The 17754-nt window shown below is 35.5% G+C and overlaps 1 protein-coding gene across 5 annotated transcripts in view; it reads right to left on the bottom strand.

Moving 5' to 3' along the window:
- Positions 1-251: 251 nt before the first annotated feature.
- Positions 252-17754, bottom strand: part of LOC18438905 (esterase/lipase/thioesterase family protein) — a 29440-nt gene continuing 11937 nt past the window's right edge. The window contains exons 2-9 of one of the 5 annotated variants that reach the window (XM_088848232.1): positions 15469-15630; positions 15218-15346; positions 13311-13442; positions 12101-12243; positions 11882-11979; positions 11703-11797; positions 11245-11298; positions 252-626 (exon numbers count right to left, since the gene is read on the bottom strand). In XM_088848232.1, coding sequence (XP_088704358.1) covers positions 417-626; positions 11245-11298; positions 11703-11797; positions 11882-11979; positions 12101-12243; positions 13311-13442; positions 15218-15304 — 819 coding nt within the window. In that variant the 5' untranslated portion in view covers positions 15305-15346; positions 15469-15630 and the 3' untranslated portion in view covers positions 252-416. Of the gene's footprint in view, positions 627-11244; positions 11299-11702; positions 11798-11881; positions 11980-12100; positions 12244-13310; positions 13443-15217; positions 15347-15468; positions 15631-17754 lie in introns of those variants that run through there. The other 4 variants (XM_006849081.4, XM_088848236.1, XM_088848233.1 and 1 more) reach the window with 4 other exon arrangements.

Below are 17754 nucleotides of genomic sequence, written 5' to 3'. Positions count from 1 at the left end.
CCCACCCCCGCCCCCAAATTAAGTGGTCCTCTGCAGGATGAAATGTACAATTTCGGCCCAGGACAAAATGTACAATTTCATCCCACAGGACCACAATCTCTCACATAATCCTGTTGTAAGCTAGTAGCCCAAGTCTAAAATAATCGGACTTTCAGCATTTTCACCTCTCCAATTCTTCAAATTTTCCAATGTAAGTGCAGAACAGATCAGAAATAAGATGGGATATCGAGCCTCAGGAATGAATCCTACTCTGCATGGAAGAATTATAATCATTTGATCCTCGTAAATGCATCATTTATACATACATTCTGCTGAACAACCATCTGTCTCATGCCACAAACAATAAATAATCAATAGAAACTGCCCAGTCCATTTTAGGGTTCAAATTTTCAAAAGAATAAAAATCTTTCTGCTTCCTAAACTCCAACACTGTGCAAAGCTTCAGTATCCTGCACCTCATCCATTCCGCTGTGAATGGAACCCTCAGATTTACTCTTTTGAAGATGCTCTAGAAACTCCATCACCACAGGATCAGTCCACGGAGCTCCAAATGGAGCTTCATCTCCTGCAACCCAGCCAAGATGGCCCCCTTTTGGAGTGACTATCAATAAACAGTTAGGATTTTCCTGAGAAGCAAAGATTCAATGATAAGTAGCTTTAAGGATTGGGTTACATATGGGGTTGTGTGTCTGTACGTTTGTGTGTCTGGGTGTATGAGTGTGTGTGTGAGAGAGAGAAGAGAGAGAGATAGAGATAGAGAGAGAGAGAGAAACTAGAAATATATAAAAATGCAAAAGTTATTGATTTACAACGTAATATGTGCATTGCAAGAAGACCCAAAAAACAAGGCCAAACTAGAACAATTGGGTGCCACACATACAATCAAGGTAACAATCTTTTGGATAATTGGATCATGACCAGCATGTAAAAATTCAATTCAGGAGTCCATATTCCTGAATTGAAAATGGGAATTTCTTGCTGGAATGCAATTCATGACCAGAACACATTGAATTCAATTCATGACCAGAACACATTGAATTTCTTGCTGGAATTCAATTCATGACCAGAAAAAATTCGATTTCTTGCTGGAATTCAATTCATGACCAGAACACATTGAAAATGGGAATTTCTTGCTGGAATGCAAATATGGTCTACCCATTGCAGCCTCAGAGAAAATTCAAATATATATTTAGGATTAATCTACCCCAGCCAACTTTATTTTATCAGGATAATCTAAATGGTTCATTTTCAAGTGTTCGACCCTTGAAACCTATCTGAAACATAAACCAAACCAAACTACCATTTTCTTTCAACAGTTTTGGCTCTTGGCTCAACAGTTAGGGCATTGAGAGTACAATGTCCAAGTCATTGAAACATAGGTAACCCACGCATACACAACAAGAAAAAAAATCCATTCATTTGTTTGTTGGTCCAACCTTTGTGTCCAACTCATAGTTGTTGGGTACGGGAACAGGAACAGTTCCGGGATCGGGGACGGGATCAGCAGATCGAAGCTATATTGAAGATCCTTATGTTAGGGATCGATGCCTGTACAACCTCAAAGGTAGGGATCGAGGTCCATGTATGTTGGGGATCGAGCTCTTTTTTTACATAGGATCGAGAATTATTATATAAAGGTGCGAGATCCTATACATAAGAAGCAAAGTTCCCAAGGGCATCTTTTTGAGTTTCTTAACTCAAAGAGCGCATCAGTAAACATATTATGGAGCGAGAAATAACTTTTATAGGAGCAAGCTCCATTTTCTTAGAACATGAGTTCCTCGTGTAGGTTTGAATAAGGATCCATGCCTTTAAAATGTAGCTCTAACATTGTTGACCAATAACATGTAGGTTTAATCTTCTATGAAATAAATAAGGAACTTCAAACTAATCCATTGTTCATTATATTAATATGGTAGAAAGATCATTTCATTAACCAAATTATGACATTCTAAATAGTTGTGTAACAAAATACAACCCAACACCATATATACATGGAATAATTGTGTTGTTAGTACTGCTTTCTAAAAAAGAAAATAAAGGTGAGTACTCATTATTGAGGATCGCGAGCAATTATTTATTGATGTAAAATTACTATAAAATATCGTAACTATTGATGTTAAATATCATTAAATATTAGTGGGTGAGGATTTGGTGGTATCGTGTGGTGGGGGGTGGGTTTTGGGTGGGTGGTTGTACACAAGGAGGGAGGGAGGGAGGGAGGGAGGGCATTGTATAAACCTTGCAATAATGGAGGGAGGAGAGAGAGCAACGTCCAAAACCTTGGCTTTGCAATTTACCACCCAATATAAGGATTTTACAACCATTTGAAGGGGGGAGACAGATATTCCATCATTTCATACTTGCGATCCCATATTGGTGGGATCTAGATGCCATATATAACAATGCGTGTGTTCCATTATTTTGGAATCTAGATCCCAATACAATCTGGAATGTGAACCATAAGACTAGGGAACTAGATGCTGTAATGCTTAGGACCGTAAAATTAAATTGTAGGGAACTTGTTCCCTTACAACTCATGCCAAGCATATCCAAAAAGATTACCAATATCGTTGCAAAGTAGTTATTATTGCTTGGCTTCGAACAGTAATATTCAATCAAGGATCATATGACTTATCTTCACCAAAATCAATTCACAATAGATTGTCTCCAATGGCTAAGGAGCCAGTTGGCGATTTGCCTTTGCACTTAATCGAGGTTGACAGCAGTATTGTGTAAGCTAAAATTTTTACCAATAAAGAGCAACATTATGTAACCTACATTTCTCATATGTTGTTATCGTATTATTTATACTTGCACATTGTAAACCAAATAACATTATGTCATTCTAATGTATCCCTTAACAGAAAGGAATATTCTAAGAGCACTGGTTTCCTGAGAACATTGGTTTTGAGCACTACGACAAGACAACTACTGGTTCTATCCCTTAACAGAAAGGGATTCTAAGAGCTCTGGTTTTCCTGAGAACATTGGTTTTGAGCACTACAACCAGACAACTACTGGTTCTATAATACCAAGTTTAGCATTACTGTCAATATAATATGAAAGTCGAATTGGTGTAATCTTGATATTATAATATGCATAATATTGACAACTTCTATTAGCTAATAATAGATAAGCTGGGAGATGGCGGTGCCTAAGTTAGTCATCCATGGTGCATGAGAGTTACGGGGGCATGCATGAGAGCTATTGGTCCCAACTTTTGGGCCAAAAGAAGGGGTCATGCTGGGAAAGATGGCATGGATGAACATCAAGATCAAAGTCAGAAAATCCATTAAATCATGGTCACAGAATCAATAGTCAAGAGAGGACAGAATCAATCCAAGCAAATTTAGTAGGAAGGTTTTGCTCCAAGATGGAAAACAGAGGACTCGAGGAACGAGAGGCAAGGGTTTCAGAAGACACTATACCCACTCATATGCAAAACTCTGGAAAACAATGAACTATTCATCTTAAGATCCAAAACGGAAGAGGCAAACATTTTGAAATGGGGATGGCGGAGGTTTGAAGGCTCCTTACTGACGTTTTCATGATGGTGTCTGAATCATTCTCATCCTTCTTCCCACAAGGAAGAAATGGGTGTGCATAGGTTCCTTGCATGTATGGATCTATGAAGCTTTTTGTGATACTGCAAGGTATGTAGAAATTTAGTCCAGTTATACTGGAAAAGAATAGCCTGGACTTGCCTTGACACAGTGCATTTCAGGTGGATGTCATGGATGACAAGCCCATTCCGGAAAATAAGAATTTAAGCCAAATGTCAAATTAGAAAGGGGAGAGATGGGGAGGAGTGTAAAGGAGCAGAACAGGAACCAACCAATGATTACCAACGGACTGAAAAGATGAATGACATCACAATAAGGGAGCCCACCAGTAAAAAAATGGGTTGAAATCAAACTCCAGTGGATGGGAATGATGAAGATGGATTCTAGCTATCCGAAGATGGCAAAGGAGGAACCAGCAGTGCAATTTCAGGAGGGAAAGGATAAGAATGCAGAATGGAGATTAAAATTAAATTCAAAAATTCAAATTGAATTTCAAAAGGATTGGAGATGTACAAGTGGCTAGTAAAGGGACATGTAACCAGACAGGTTGACGGCTTCAAGGGACCTCAGACTGCCACCGGCAGAAATGACAGCCCAGATCTTAGATCTAGAAATGCATCCCTGCTGACAGTGGGGATAATGCACATGGGGAGCGGACCATGAGACAGCGAAGATTACATACACGTCCAATTATGGAAACATTGGAGATATTCCGCAATATGCGGTTAACACTGAAATATGGAGTCGACAATTTGATACTTTGATGCTAGTGATGAACAGATAAAGAGGTCGTTGCTTATCCTGAGGTGTTTTAAGGTGGCATGCGGTATCAAAGTTAATATGCCAAAGACCACCATATTCAGCAATCTGGTCCTGCATGTGATGAAAATCCTAGCTAAGTGTTCTAAGATGGCTAGCCTTCCCAGTCAGTGTTTGGGTTTACTGGTGTCTTGGAAAGCCATCTAAAACTTAGTTGGGGACTTTTAAGATAATAGCGGTTTCCATTATTAGTATCAAACAATTGCAAGGATGATGAGGGACATTTTGTGGTCAAGATCATCAGAGAGAGGAGATTTCACCTTCTTGAGTCAAGTAAAGTAGGGAAATCAAATTCCAAATGGGTATATCGAGAATTAAAGAGACCAAACAAGCTTTGCTCACCAAGTAGTGTTGGAGATTCAAGGAGCAGCATGATCATCATTTAGAAAAGGGCATGAAAATTGTGGTAAGGGATAGGTTCCTTGGCTACTGAAAGAATAGTAAATTAAGGGGAGACTATCAGGTATATGGAAGGGATCTAAAACTGTCACTCTTGCTACAACGATAACGCTACACAACTGGAACAAACTGGAACCTAACCAGTTTCTAGCTCGATAACTGGATTAGAACACAGCCACTTCGTATAAGATAACCAGAACTCTTTGCTTTTTCATTCAACGAGAATACTACTGTGGATGAGGTGGTAGTTGGAGAGTGGAACTCCATGTTTACGAAGAGGTTTGAAGAAATGGAATACTATCACCTTAAAGAATATGTTACAGGACTTAAAGCAGGTGTTCCTTCAGGGACAGCGAATTGATATGACACCTGATAGCAAAGAGATGTTCTCAACCAAGTCAATGCACCAAGTGTTTACCTACTCAACCAAATGAAGCTCTGCCGTTTGCGGGTTTTGGTTTATTCCTGGAACCCTCAGGATGCAAACATTCACGTGGCTAATGATATTTAACAAGGTATTAACAATTGACCATTCCATAAATAGTGGTATTACGTTAAAAAAGGTAATTTGTCTCTCTCTCTAAGTCAATCACCACCTCTCTCTCTTGCTGGAATCTTCCTCAAAAGGCAGTGCAAAAGGAAAAGAATGGAAGGCAGTGTATAAAACCGCCATTGGAAAGCTCTCTATAATGCGGTGCACCATATTGCTACAATATGATATGGCGGTACTACAATCTATAAAAAGGGATGTAAAGCGTGTAAAACGTATGAAGAAAAACGAGAGCCAAAAAAAAATTGTTAAATGTGAGTGTGGTCTTCAAGACCACACTATATCATTGTAACCTGTCATATCCTTTACTTCAATATAATAGTGAAATTTTTTTTTGCGTGAATATTGCTTCCTCTTTACCCAAATTATCTTTCTTTGCTATTTTCCGATCAAATTACTATATCAACGGTTCCGCAAATTTCCAACATTTGGCATCAAAGACTAGATTTGTGCTTCCTAAAAGACCCCTTGTACCTATGGCATCAACCACGGGTATTAATTATACTCAAAATCTAATACACATCCTAGATGGAGAAGATTACGACTCATGAAGTCTCCAAATGAAGACTCCCTTTATTTAACAAGATCTGTGGGATATTGTTGAAGAAGGTCATGCAGTACCAGAAGATGTAGCAGCATTTGATTCGTGGTCGCAAGCAAAGCAGAATGAATTCAAGGAAAATAAAAAGAGAGATGCAAAAGCCCTTCTCTTCATCCAACAAGCTGTAAGTAAATCTATCTTTCCTAGAATAAAAATTGCTACCAAATCAAAAGAAGCTTAAGATATTTTGAAAAGTGAATTTCAGGGATCCGAACAAGTGATTTCTATCAAACTCCAAAATTTATGGAGAGAATTTGATAATTGGATAATGAAAGATATTGAAACTGTTCATAACTTTTTTACTAGAGTTGCAGGAATAACAAATCAGATTAGATGTTATGGAGATGATATTCCTGAAAAAAAAATTGTTCAGAAAATTTTGAAAAGCTTGCCTGTAAAGTTTGACCATGTTGTAGCTGCCGTAGAAAAATCAAAAGATTTATCTAAATTTTCATTATAAGAATTAAGTGGGCATCTTGAAGCACATGAGCAAAGAATGAATATATTTTCAAACCATAATATAGAACAAACTTTTCAGTAAAAAATGACAATGTCAGAAAATAAAATATTGAAGAAAATAAAGAAAGGGGGACATTTCAAAATTAACAAAGAGGTCGTGGAAGGCAAAATTTTTCCAGAGGCCAAGGAAGAGGAAGAAATAATTTCAACAGCTATAGAAATCTAGATGGAAAAGATAAATCTGAATCTTACTGTATTATTTGCAAAACATCAGGGCATGAATCCAAGGCATGCCGATATAAATGTCAAAATGTAGAAACCCCAATCATTCTCAAAGAGATTGTTGGTTTCAACAGAAAAATTAAATATAGAAAAATGAAGTACATTTTTCTGAGAACAATAATAATACAGGCCATATGTTTTATTCATGCATGAATGAATGTTCAATAGAATTCACATGATATTTGGTATCTAGACAGTGGTTGTAGCAATCATATGACAGGAAATCAAAGCAGTTTTGTTGAGATAGATGAAAAAGTCACTTCTCAAGTAAAGCTCAGTGATGGGAAGCTCCAAAATGTTGAAGGATAATGAGTAATTGCAGTAAAACCAAAAGGACGTAATCCTAAATTAATTTCTGATGTACTTTATGTTCCTGGCTTGACTCAAAATCTTTTAAATGCTAGTCAATTGATGAAAAATGGATATTCAATCAATTTCAATAGAGATGAATGTGTGATTTTTTATAAGAACAATAAACAGATTATAGCCAAGGTGAAAATGACCCCAAACAAGGTTTTTCCTATGGTGATGTCGTCATGTGAAAATTATGCATCGACTTCTGAAAATATTGATAAATCTTACTTGTGGCATTTAAATTTTCAAAGTTTGAAATTAATGAATCAGAAAGGTATGGTAAGTGGACTACCATCAATAAATGAAGAAAGAAAAATATGTGAAGGGTGTATCTATGGAAAATTTAATAAATTGCCATTTTCAGAGTCATCTTGGAAAGGAAGAGCTCCATTGGAACAGGTCCATGCAGACATATGCGAACCGACTCCAACATAAACTTTTAATAAGAGCAGTGATATTTTCTTTTAATTGTTGATAATTACAGCACAATGATGTGGGTATATTTCTTGGCTCAAAAATCAAAAGCAATTACAATTTTTACTCAGTTTAAAGCGGATGCAGAAAAGCAAAGTGGTTTTTCATTAAAAGCCTTGAGAACAGATCGAGGAGAATTTACATCAAAAGAATTTTGAAATTTTTTGCAAAAAGAATGGAATCAGAAGAGAGTTGACAGCAGCATATACTTCACAACAAAAAGGAGTAGCAGAGAGAAGAAATAGAACAATAGTCGAAATGGCCCGGAGTATGTTGAAAGATAAGAATCTTCCTAATAAATTTTGGGTTGAAGCTGTTTATATTGTTGTTTATATTCTGAACAGGTCTCCTACAAGATCTGTCTAAAATAAACAACTTTTGAGGCATGGTATAAGAGAAAACCAAAAGTAAATTATTTCAAAGTTTTCCAAGCTATTCCAAGCTTTTGGAGCATGTTTTAATCCATATAACGACTTTTTCAGTTTATAATCTCTTTCTTCACTTCTTTTTTCAACAAAATCCAATGGTAGTTCAACATAAACTTCTTCAAATTCCCCATTCAAAAAAGCAGATTTTAATGCCAATTGAAAAAATGGAATTTTTAATTGGGCAGCCATAGCCAAGACAATTCGAATGGTTTCCATTCTGGTAACGGAGGCAAAAGCTTCATTAAAGTCTATTCCAGTTTGCTGCGAATTGCCTTTTGCCACCAGTCGTTTTGAATGGACCCATCTTCATTATATTTGGTTTTGTAAATCCATTTCAAACCAATTATTTCTTTCCCTTTTGGGTGAGCTACTAATTCCCATGTATTCTTTTTCTTTATAACAGAAATTTCTTCATTCATGGCATTTAACCAAATTTTTTCTTTCGCTGCTTCTTCAAAATTTTGTGGTTCACTAGAAAAGAAAGGAACGTCACATGATTCATAAATATCTGAAAGAGACCTTACATTTCTGGGAGGCGTCTCTGAATCTGAAGAACTTAAACTTGGACTTCCTTGTCTTGGACTTTCTTGACTTGGACTTGAAGGGCTTGGATCTGGACTTTTATTTGAATCTCATTTTCTAAAATTCTTGTTTCTTGTCTAGAGTTTTCATTCCAGTTCCATTCAGTTTTCTCATCAAAGATAACATCTATGGAAATTACCAACAATTAAAAGAAAATATCACTTCTCTTATTAAAAGTTTATATTTGAGTCGGTTCGCATATGTCTGCATGGACCTGTTCAAATGGAGCTCTTGCTTTCCAAGATGACACTGAAAATGGAAATTTATGTAATTTTCCATAGATACAATAGATACACCCTTCACATATTTTTCTTTCTTCATTTATTGATGGTAGTCCAATTACCATTACCTTTCTGATTCATCAATTTCAAACTTTTAAAATTTAAATGCCACAAGTAAGATTTATCAATATTTTCAGAAGTCAATGTATAATTTTCACATGACGACATCACCATAGGAAAAACCTTATTTGGGGTCATTTTCACCTTGGCTATAATCTGTTTATTTTTCTTATAAAAAATCACACATTCATCTCCATTGAAATTGATTGAATAACCATTTTTCATCAGTTGACCAGCATTTAAAAGATTTTGAGTCAAGCCGGGAACATAAAGTACATCAGAAATTAATTTAGGATACCTCCTTTTGGTTTTACTGCAATTACTCATTTTCCTTCAATATTTTGGAGCTTCCCATCACTAAGCTTGACTTGAGAAGTGACTTTTTCATCTATCTCAACAAAACTGCTTTGATTTCCTGTCATATGATTGCTACAACCACTGTCTAGATACCAAATATCATGTGAATTCTGTTGAACATTCATGCATGAATAAAACATATGGCCTGTATTATTATTTTTCTCAGAAAAATGTACTTCATTTTTCTGTATTTCATTTTTCTGTTGAAACCAACAATCTCTTTGAGAATGATTGGGGCTTCTACATTTTTTACATTTATATCGGCAATCCTTGGATTCATGCTCTGAATTTTGCAAATAATACAGTAAGAATCAGATTTACCTTTTCCATCAAGATTTCTGTAGCTGTTGAAATTATTTCTTCCTCTTCCTTGGCCTCTGGAAAAATTGTCTTCCACGACCTCTTTGATAATTTTGAAATGTCCCCCTTTCTTTATTTTTTTCAATATTTTTCTTTTCTGACATTGTCATTTTTTACTGCAAAGCTTGTTCTATATTATGATTTGAAAATTTGTTCATTCTTTGCTCATGTGCATCAAGAGACCCACTTAATTCTTGTAATGAAAATTTCGATAAATCTTTTGATTTTTCTATGGCAGCTGCAACATGGTCAAACTTTACAGGCAAGCTTCTCAAAATTTTCTGAACAACTTTTTTATCAGGAATATCATCTCTATAACATCTAATCGGATTATTATTCCCGCAACTCTAGTAAAAAAGTTATAAACAGTTTCACTATCTTTCATTATCAAATAATCATATTCTCTCTATAAATTTTGGAGTTTGGTAGAAATCACTTTTTCGGATCCCTGAAATTCTTTTTTCAAAATATCCCAAGCTTATTTTGATTTTGAAGCAATTTTTATTCTAGGAAAGATAGATTTAATTACAACTTGTTGGCTGTAGAGAAGAATTTTTGCATCTCTCTTTTTATTTTCCTTGAATTCATTCTGCTTTGCTTGCGACCACGAATCAAATGCTGCTGCATCTTCTGGTACTGCATGACCTTCAACAATATCCCACAGATCTTGTTAGATAAAGAGAGTCTTCATTTGGAGACTCCAAGAGCCGTAATCTTCTCCATCTAGGATGGGTATTAGATTTTGGGTGTAATTCATACCCGAGGTTGATGCCATAGGTAAAAGGGGTCTTTTAGGAAGCACAAATCTAGGCTCTGATACCAAATGTAGGAAATTTGCGGAAGCGTTGATATAATAATTTGATCGGAAAATAACAAAGAAAGATAATTGGGGTAAAGAGGAAGCAGTATTCATGCACAAAAAGATTTCACTATTATATTTGAAGTAAAGGATATGACAGGTTACAGTGATATAGTGTGGTCTTGAAGACCACACTCACATTTGACATTTTTTTTTTGCTCTCGTTTTTCCTTCACACGCACTTCACTCTGCTTTACACGCTTTACATCCCTTCTTATAGATTGTAGTACCCCCATATCATATTGCTTAAAATAACAATATGGTCCACTGCCTTATAGAGAGCTTTCCTGTGGCGGTTTTACACACCGCCTTCCATTTTTTTTCTTTTGCACCGCCTTTTGAGGAAGATTCCAGAAAGAGAGAGAAGCGGTGATTGAATTATAGAGGGAAACAAATTACCTTTTTTAACAGTATTATCATCCTAAACATCTTCCTAATGTTCTCATGTCAAGCAATTGTTTGACAATTTTCCATTTGCTATTCAAATTTGGTCCCTTATGTTGAACTTGTTTGGCTTTATATGAGTATAACCAGCCTTAGCGGAGGAATTGTTGTTCCAATGAGTTGCTCCTTTAATGCCTAAGGTAGCACTAGTGTTATGGCACTTAACTACGCTGGGCACTATCATTAGGAATTGCCCATCCACCAAACCAATGATGGGTCTGGTCTAGTCAAACCACGGTTGAACCAATTGGACCGGAATTAAAAATCTAAACAAAAATGTTAGTACTAGTTTAAAAATATAAAATATATTACAAAAAAGTTGCCCAACTATGTTTGACCAGTTAGAGAGAATGATAAGAGCTTATGCACCTCGATTTCTTGACGAGGAATGCCCTTAGAAGGTGCAATAGGATCATTTGCAGCCTGCACATCACAAAACAAATACCAAAAAAGGTTTACAAGTCATAATGTTAATCATGAAAGAAATACTTCTTTTTGTTTTTGGAAAAATAATCATAAAACCAATAGTTTACAAGTCATAATGCTAATCATCACCAAGAATAAGAAATTGGGAAAGTATACTATACTCTGAAGGACTATAGAAAAACCATAGTCCATGCGGTCCATTAACGCAATAGCCATTGATGAAGAAAGAGTGGAATCCACCATGGATCATGTCTTACTCTGGTGGGTACCATTTTCTCATCATCGCCATCAACCATCTGAATGGTGATGATGTACTAAAGAACATATCTATCAAAGTCCCTAGGGTTATAGCATATTTCTCCAAGAATAATGTTCAAAGATATATGATGCACAAGCATTACCTGAATGCACAACAACGATGTGTGTACATGTGCTATAGAGCGTGAACTGCTAGCATCAAAATAGTAATCATCTACCGACTTATAACCAAAGGAGACTGCAGTTACAAAGGAAAGAATAGCCAATATCATGCCAACAAAGACATCAGTTAGCTTGATAAGCACAATGGAATCTTACATACCACGTGTTAACCCTTCATCAAATTCCCGGACAGATTTTGCTTTAGCTGCCAAAGGGATGGTGTACTCCCCACCAATCTCTTCAAATAGAAGAGCATGCCTGCATAAATATAACCAAAACTCAACACTCTCACTTTTCACCTAAACTGACCATTCCACTACGTATTTAGTGACCATATAAGGGGAAAAAAAATCAAATTCTAAACACATGTAAAGCTTACTTTTTTAAAATTTTACAAAGTGCTTTTGCAAGGGCTTTATCATATATGACATTGAACCCCTTATGAAAATCCTCATCTGCCATCACCAAGTTAAAAGGATTACATAAGGATACTGCTCCAGAGAGAGGGCAATAATGAGCTTCCTGCAAGAAAGCAGGAAAGAGAATTAAACAATAGTGATCAGAGAAACAAATAAAAAAATTCTCCTTTTTTTGGTCAGCAGAAAACAAAGAAAGAAGTGAGTTCTCAAAGATTGAGAGAAGACGTCCAATAAAGAACAAGGCAGGAACCTATCATTAAACACAAATTTTTATTAGTCCATTATCCCAACATCTCTTATGCATTACAATAACATATAAAATATCTTACTTGTTTCGTGAATCCATGAAGATCTATCAGAAATGTAAATCATGTAGAGGTAATAAACTCCAACTTTATTAGTGCCTGGAGGATTGTAAAAACCTTGCTTTTCAACTTATGAAATAGAAAGGAGTTAAGGGTGTTAACCATCAAATAGTGATTAGAAAGGAGTTCAGGGTGTTAACCATCAAATAGTGATTAGAAAGGACTTAAGGGTGTTAGCCATCAAATAGCGATTGAGTTTTGCATTAGCCTGAAATCCCCGGCAACATATATGCAAAAATTAAATAGAAGGATGATAAGGAAAAGCCTACAAATTGCAAGTAGTGAAAAGGCCATTGGCCAAAAGCAGTCCACAAATTCTCTTACATTATAGCATAAAACTCTGGATCCAAGCAGTTGCATTTACGCATAAAATACCCCCTTCCCTGTTTTGTGTTTCCATCATCTCTATGTATAAACACCCAAAAATAAAATTTTAGTTCTTTTTGAACATGCAAATCTTATATTTTATTTCGACTTTCCAGAACCTTCAAAAAAAACTGGATTCCTTTACAAGACAAAAACATTTTATGCCTTATTTCACATCTATTTATAACAAGTTACTAAATAATTGCCAGAAACTAGTTAAAGAAGTAATCTAAACATTACACTTGAAGAAAAGTAAAATTCATGGAAGGGAAAACCATTACATTGGTTACACTGTGACTCTAATATCTGGAGGACAAATCTTGACAGCACTACAGCTAAACCAACATTTTTGCCACTACAATGGCCAAAAATTTTGACTGACAAAATTAACTCAAATTGAAAAAGAAAAAAAAAATAAATTGTGTACGCAGTATATTACCTGACCCAAGTATCGTACAAGAATATTTGCCCCAAGAGACCAGCCAACCGCATATATATTAGACTTTGGATAGCAAGTCCCAACATGCTCCACCACTTGACGAAGATCTTCTGTAAATGAAGCTGAGTAAAACTACAGTTCAAGGACAAATATTGAAAATAAATTATGTGAAACAAGGTTATACCAAGCCATCTATAGTATTTGACACAATAGAGATCATTTTATCATAATGATACCACACATGAAAAAAAATTTCCAATGATAAAATTTCGACTCAGTTTCCTTCACAAGCATCAAAAGAGGACACTAGTCATTTATTAACTATTAATAAACCAATCAAGCTTTTTTAATGTGACATTAAATTTTCCTCATCTCTATGGGTATATGGAAAAAGGTCTTGCAGTTATAAGTATTTACTAACTATAATAATGAATATAAAATATTTACTAACTATAATAAAGAATATAAATACTTGTGTTTATCTCCAAGTAAATAATTCTCCAGCTAGACCTTGAAAATCTACAAAACAAAGAACGATTGGAAAGCCTGTTCTTTCATTGAAAGAGTTTTTTCCTGGACGCACTTTCACATGACAAAATATAAAAAGTAAATGTCGTCAAATTTTCATATCGTGATAAATCAAGTTAGCCACTCACATATAGTAAAATAAAGGTACCATGTCTCTATCAAAATAGCCAAAGCACAAAAAGAAGGACGAGACAGATCATAGTTACCCAAATCTCTCACCAAAGATTGCGATTCCGATTCGAAAACCCAATTCGGCGATTCAGATTAGAAATCTTTACGGAACCTGTTTCTGTGAAGTCTAGAATCTTGATTCCAATACTTATAGAATCTCGTTTCCAATATTTATTGATTCTTGATTCCGCAATTGGTGAATCTCGATTCTACACTTATTGAAATTGATTTCCAAATTTACCTAAATTCCACCACTTCCCCCCTTTTTTTTTTCTTTTTACTTTCTTGAAGTGATATTTAGAAGTTTTTAATGCATCAAACTACTCGAGCTAGACAATTAATCTCCTGCAATGTGTAATCTTTTTTGGCATGAAATGGCCAATAGAAACCAAAGTGGTGGTCCACGTTCTCTACTAAATTCTTTAAGTGTGAATCGTATTGATCCTATAGATAGATTGTAACTCCAAGATGTTAGAAATAATGTAATATAAATAATATAAACATGCATGGCATATGACAGGCATTCAGATATGTATTGTACCCCTCTCAGTTCCCCTCTCAATTCTAAGGATGTCGGAATCTCGATTCCATAAATAGAGGAATCTTGAATCCATATTAATCAATTCCAGCTAGGTCAAAACTCGATTCCAACGAGCTAGGAATCTCAATTCCATTTGTAGGGATCTTGATTCTGCTAGAATCTTGATTCCTAAAAATAGTAATCTTGTCCCCCACAATTCCTCTTGTATAGACGTCTATTTCGAATATAAGAATCTTCCAGCTTTTTATTAAAACAAAGTTGATGCATTTTCGTGAAAGCCCAATAACCACAAAAGCTACCTTTCAACTCAAACCTGAATCGCATAGCAATGAAACGTTAGCTACTTTCTCACAACAAAATTGCTCCAAATTATAGCCAGCCCCTTTTTTAAAGCGCTTTTATACAACGGCAGTAGATTTGGGGCATTATTGGAGCTCCAAACAATGAAGCCATCAAATGTTCCCAATCTATTGGTCCAAAAAGTCAAGACAATTAAAATGCTTTCAAAAGATATGCTACCAAAATGCTCCAAAATATAGCCAAAACATAAAAAAGACTGGACTCCAAAGATGCTACATTTTAACTCAAAACTTTTAAATCATGTTAAGTAAATTTTAGTTGAATATAGGGGACCCTTTTGCAACAAGTAACCTATGAGAATAAGTACCTTAGGTGAAGTGACTGGGCTATCAGCACAACCACGACTATTAAATACGACAACTCGCCATCCTTTTTTCCTGGCCCGTAAAAGCATGTGCCTTACATAAGTATCCTCACTCCCTCCTGTCAGACCTGGCTGAAATATCACTGTAAAATTAAGTTTCACGTCTGAACTTGAGGGTTAGTTCTCCAGAGCCAAAAAACATTAAATACTTGAGTGTAAGGATGCAGAACAGCAAGTCAATTCCAAAAACTGACCTAAATTTGAATATCACAATTTGAAGCTTTGATATAACATAACTAGAGGGAAAATACAGGCCATGAAGTCAACAACATCCAGTACTCTTGGAGACTAGCACAGTGTTAAGCTAGAATAACTTGACCAAAAGCAAATTTTTTGGCAAAATGCATGAGAAATATCTGCATAAAAAATAAATAAATTTCTCAAATGCACATGTAGAGAGAACCAAAAGATTCGATACATCATCATAAAAGTTACATGGAATATCATATAAGATTTTTAAAAAAAAAGTTTAATGTCATGATGATTGCATCATAAAAAGTTACTCACTTTAAAAAAGTTTGAAGGCTTTAGTTAATTATTTGTTATAAGCTATGCCATCATCAGAAAAACTATTGTAAGATCCAATGTAATTTTCTGTGTTCTAACCAAAAGGATCAGAAGATGATTTAGTGAAAGCATCAAACTGGAGCACACTGGATGACAGAGATACCCTTAATTTACCACCATATCATTACACTTGCAGATAAAAGGTAGGTATGGCCAAAACATCATTAGGAGGACCTCTGTGAAAAAAATACATGAGTTTGTCTCCTCAACTACTATCAGAAAACATACCACATTCATCTATATCCAATGCTTACCCTCACAATGAAGGATCCGTTCATATAAATGAAAACTTGATCATTCAATAATCATGCCTAGCTTTAAATAGTGAGAATTAACAACTTTGTAACATGCTCTAAAAATAAAGCATATGGAAAACTAATAGCTCCACTAAATAGCTTCTACAAAGAATATAATAATCAATGTCAATGTGCTTCATCCTATCATTAAAAATAGCAGCACTATGTGCCTTTTATTATCGATCTTATGATGTATCCATAAAGAGAATAAATGAAGTGTCTTGAAATCGAACATCAAATAGAGCAAAATGCAACAAAATAACAGAACAAACGCAAGACATAGTTTTGTATTTTATTGTTGAACTAGTCATGGACACAGTATCATTGAAAAGATTTAGGAGAATCCCCAAGAGATATACAAATGCCAAAGGTGAGAAACTTAGCACTGATACGATCCTATCATTTTCAGTCCACATACCACCCACTGAAGCTCTGACAAAGAAGACATAGTTAGGCCACAGGCTAAAGTGTGATTATATCTGTTTGGAAATGGTACTTAATAAGTCCAGGGGACTGTACAAACTACAAAATGGCCACATGTAAAACAAGAGATGTTGAAAAAGGCTCAACAGAATGGATATAAGAAAAACACATTTGCACACATATATAGAGAAAGAGAAACTCAGAATTTCCTCTATATCTGCTGTTGCACCTAATTTTTGCATGCGCACATAGGGGTTCACCTGTCTGCTAAGCAGAGAAAATATAAAGCAAGCAAGGAGTATAGTGGATCCATATTAGAAGTATTTGTTTGAGTGCACACTGCTTTGGACTTGTCACTGGAATACAGCTGTTAATTACATGTTCTCATAGAAAGAAAACCTATATTCCAAGGATGCTATACAAGCAGAACGCAAATTGCAAGCAGTGATAATGTTGGGATCAGAGCAGTGTAGTAAAGCAAAGTGGGTGGCCTGAAGAAGGTCTGTCAAACTTAGTAATAAGAGCTGCAAAAAAAACGTGTGGATGCAAAGCATGATCTTGGCCCAAAGATTTATCCTAAACTTGAAACCTGGGGAATAAGAGTTATGCATTAAACTTCATGAATTCGTTAGGCTTAATAGTGGAGCTGAGTGAGAGACCCAAATCACAAAGCCCAACATCAAGACAAGGGATAACTACAAACTTAATACCTTGGGGGAATGAGGGCATCAAACTTAGGATACAAGACCACACCACAAGCAATGGTTTACGTTTTATTTGGTGTATTAAGGGAACATAATGTTAAGCTTAAAAATAAGATTTGATCTCAGGCCAAGGACTTACCGATGTTTAGTGACCTCGTGGAATCAAAGGATTAAGTCAGTACTTAACAGAGGGCATAGGGAACCTAAGAATGCAGATAAAAAAACCAGTGGGCAGCGAGTTTAGCATGCAACTAATTAAGGTTATGGTGTTGGAATGTAGGTATTTAGATACAGAGTTGACCCAGCCTAGCTCATTTGAATCCATAAGTTTTCCAATACCTCAAGAATAACATGAGTTCAAGTTTTGTTTAAAACTTATAGAGAAAATGGTGAACAATTATTAAAATAACAAGTCCGTCCTTTTGGACAAAAAAAACACATATGGCCCAAAAAGCAAATGCATGGCAAAATGCAATTTGGCCCATAGTTC

This window comes from Amborella trichopoda, chromosome 9 (genome assembly GCF_054954075.1).
Source record: "Amborella trichopoda isolate Santa Cruz 75 chromosome 9, AtrichopodaSantaCruz75HAP2 v2.0, whole genome shotgun sequence".
NCBI classification, from domain to species: Eukaryota; Viridiplantae; Streptophyta; class Magnoliopsida; order Amborellales; family Amborellaceae; genus Amborella; species Amborella trichopoda.
This window is presented reverse-complemented; position numbering and strand designations above follow the sequence as displayed.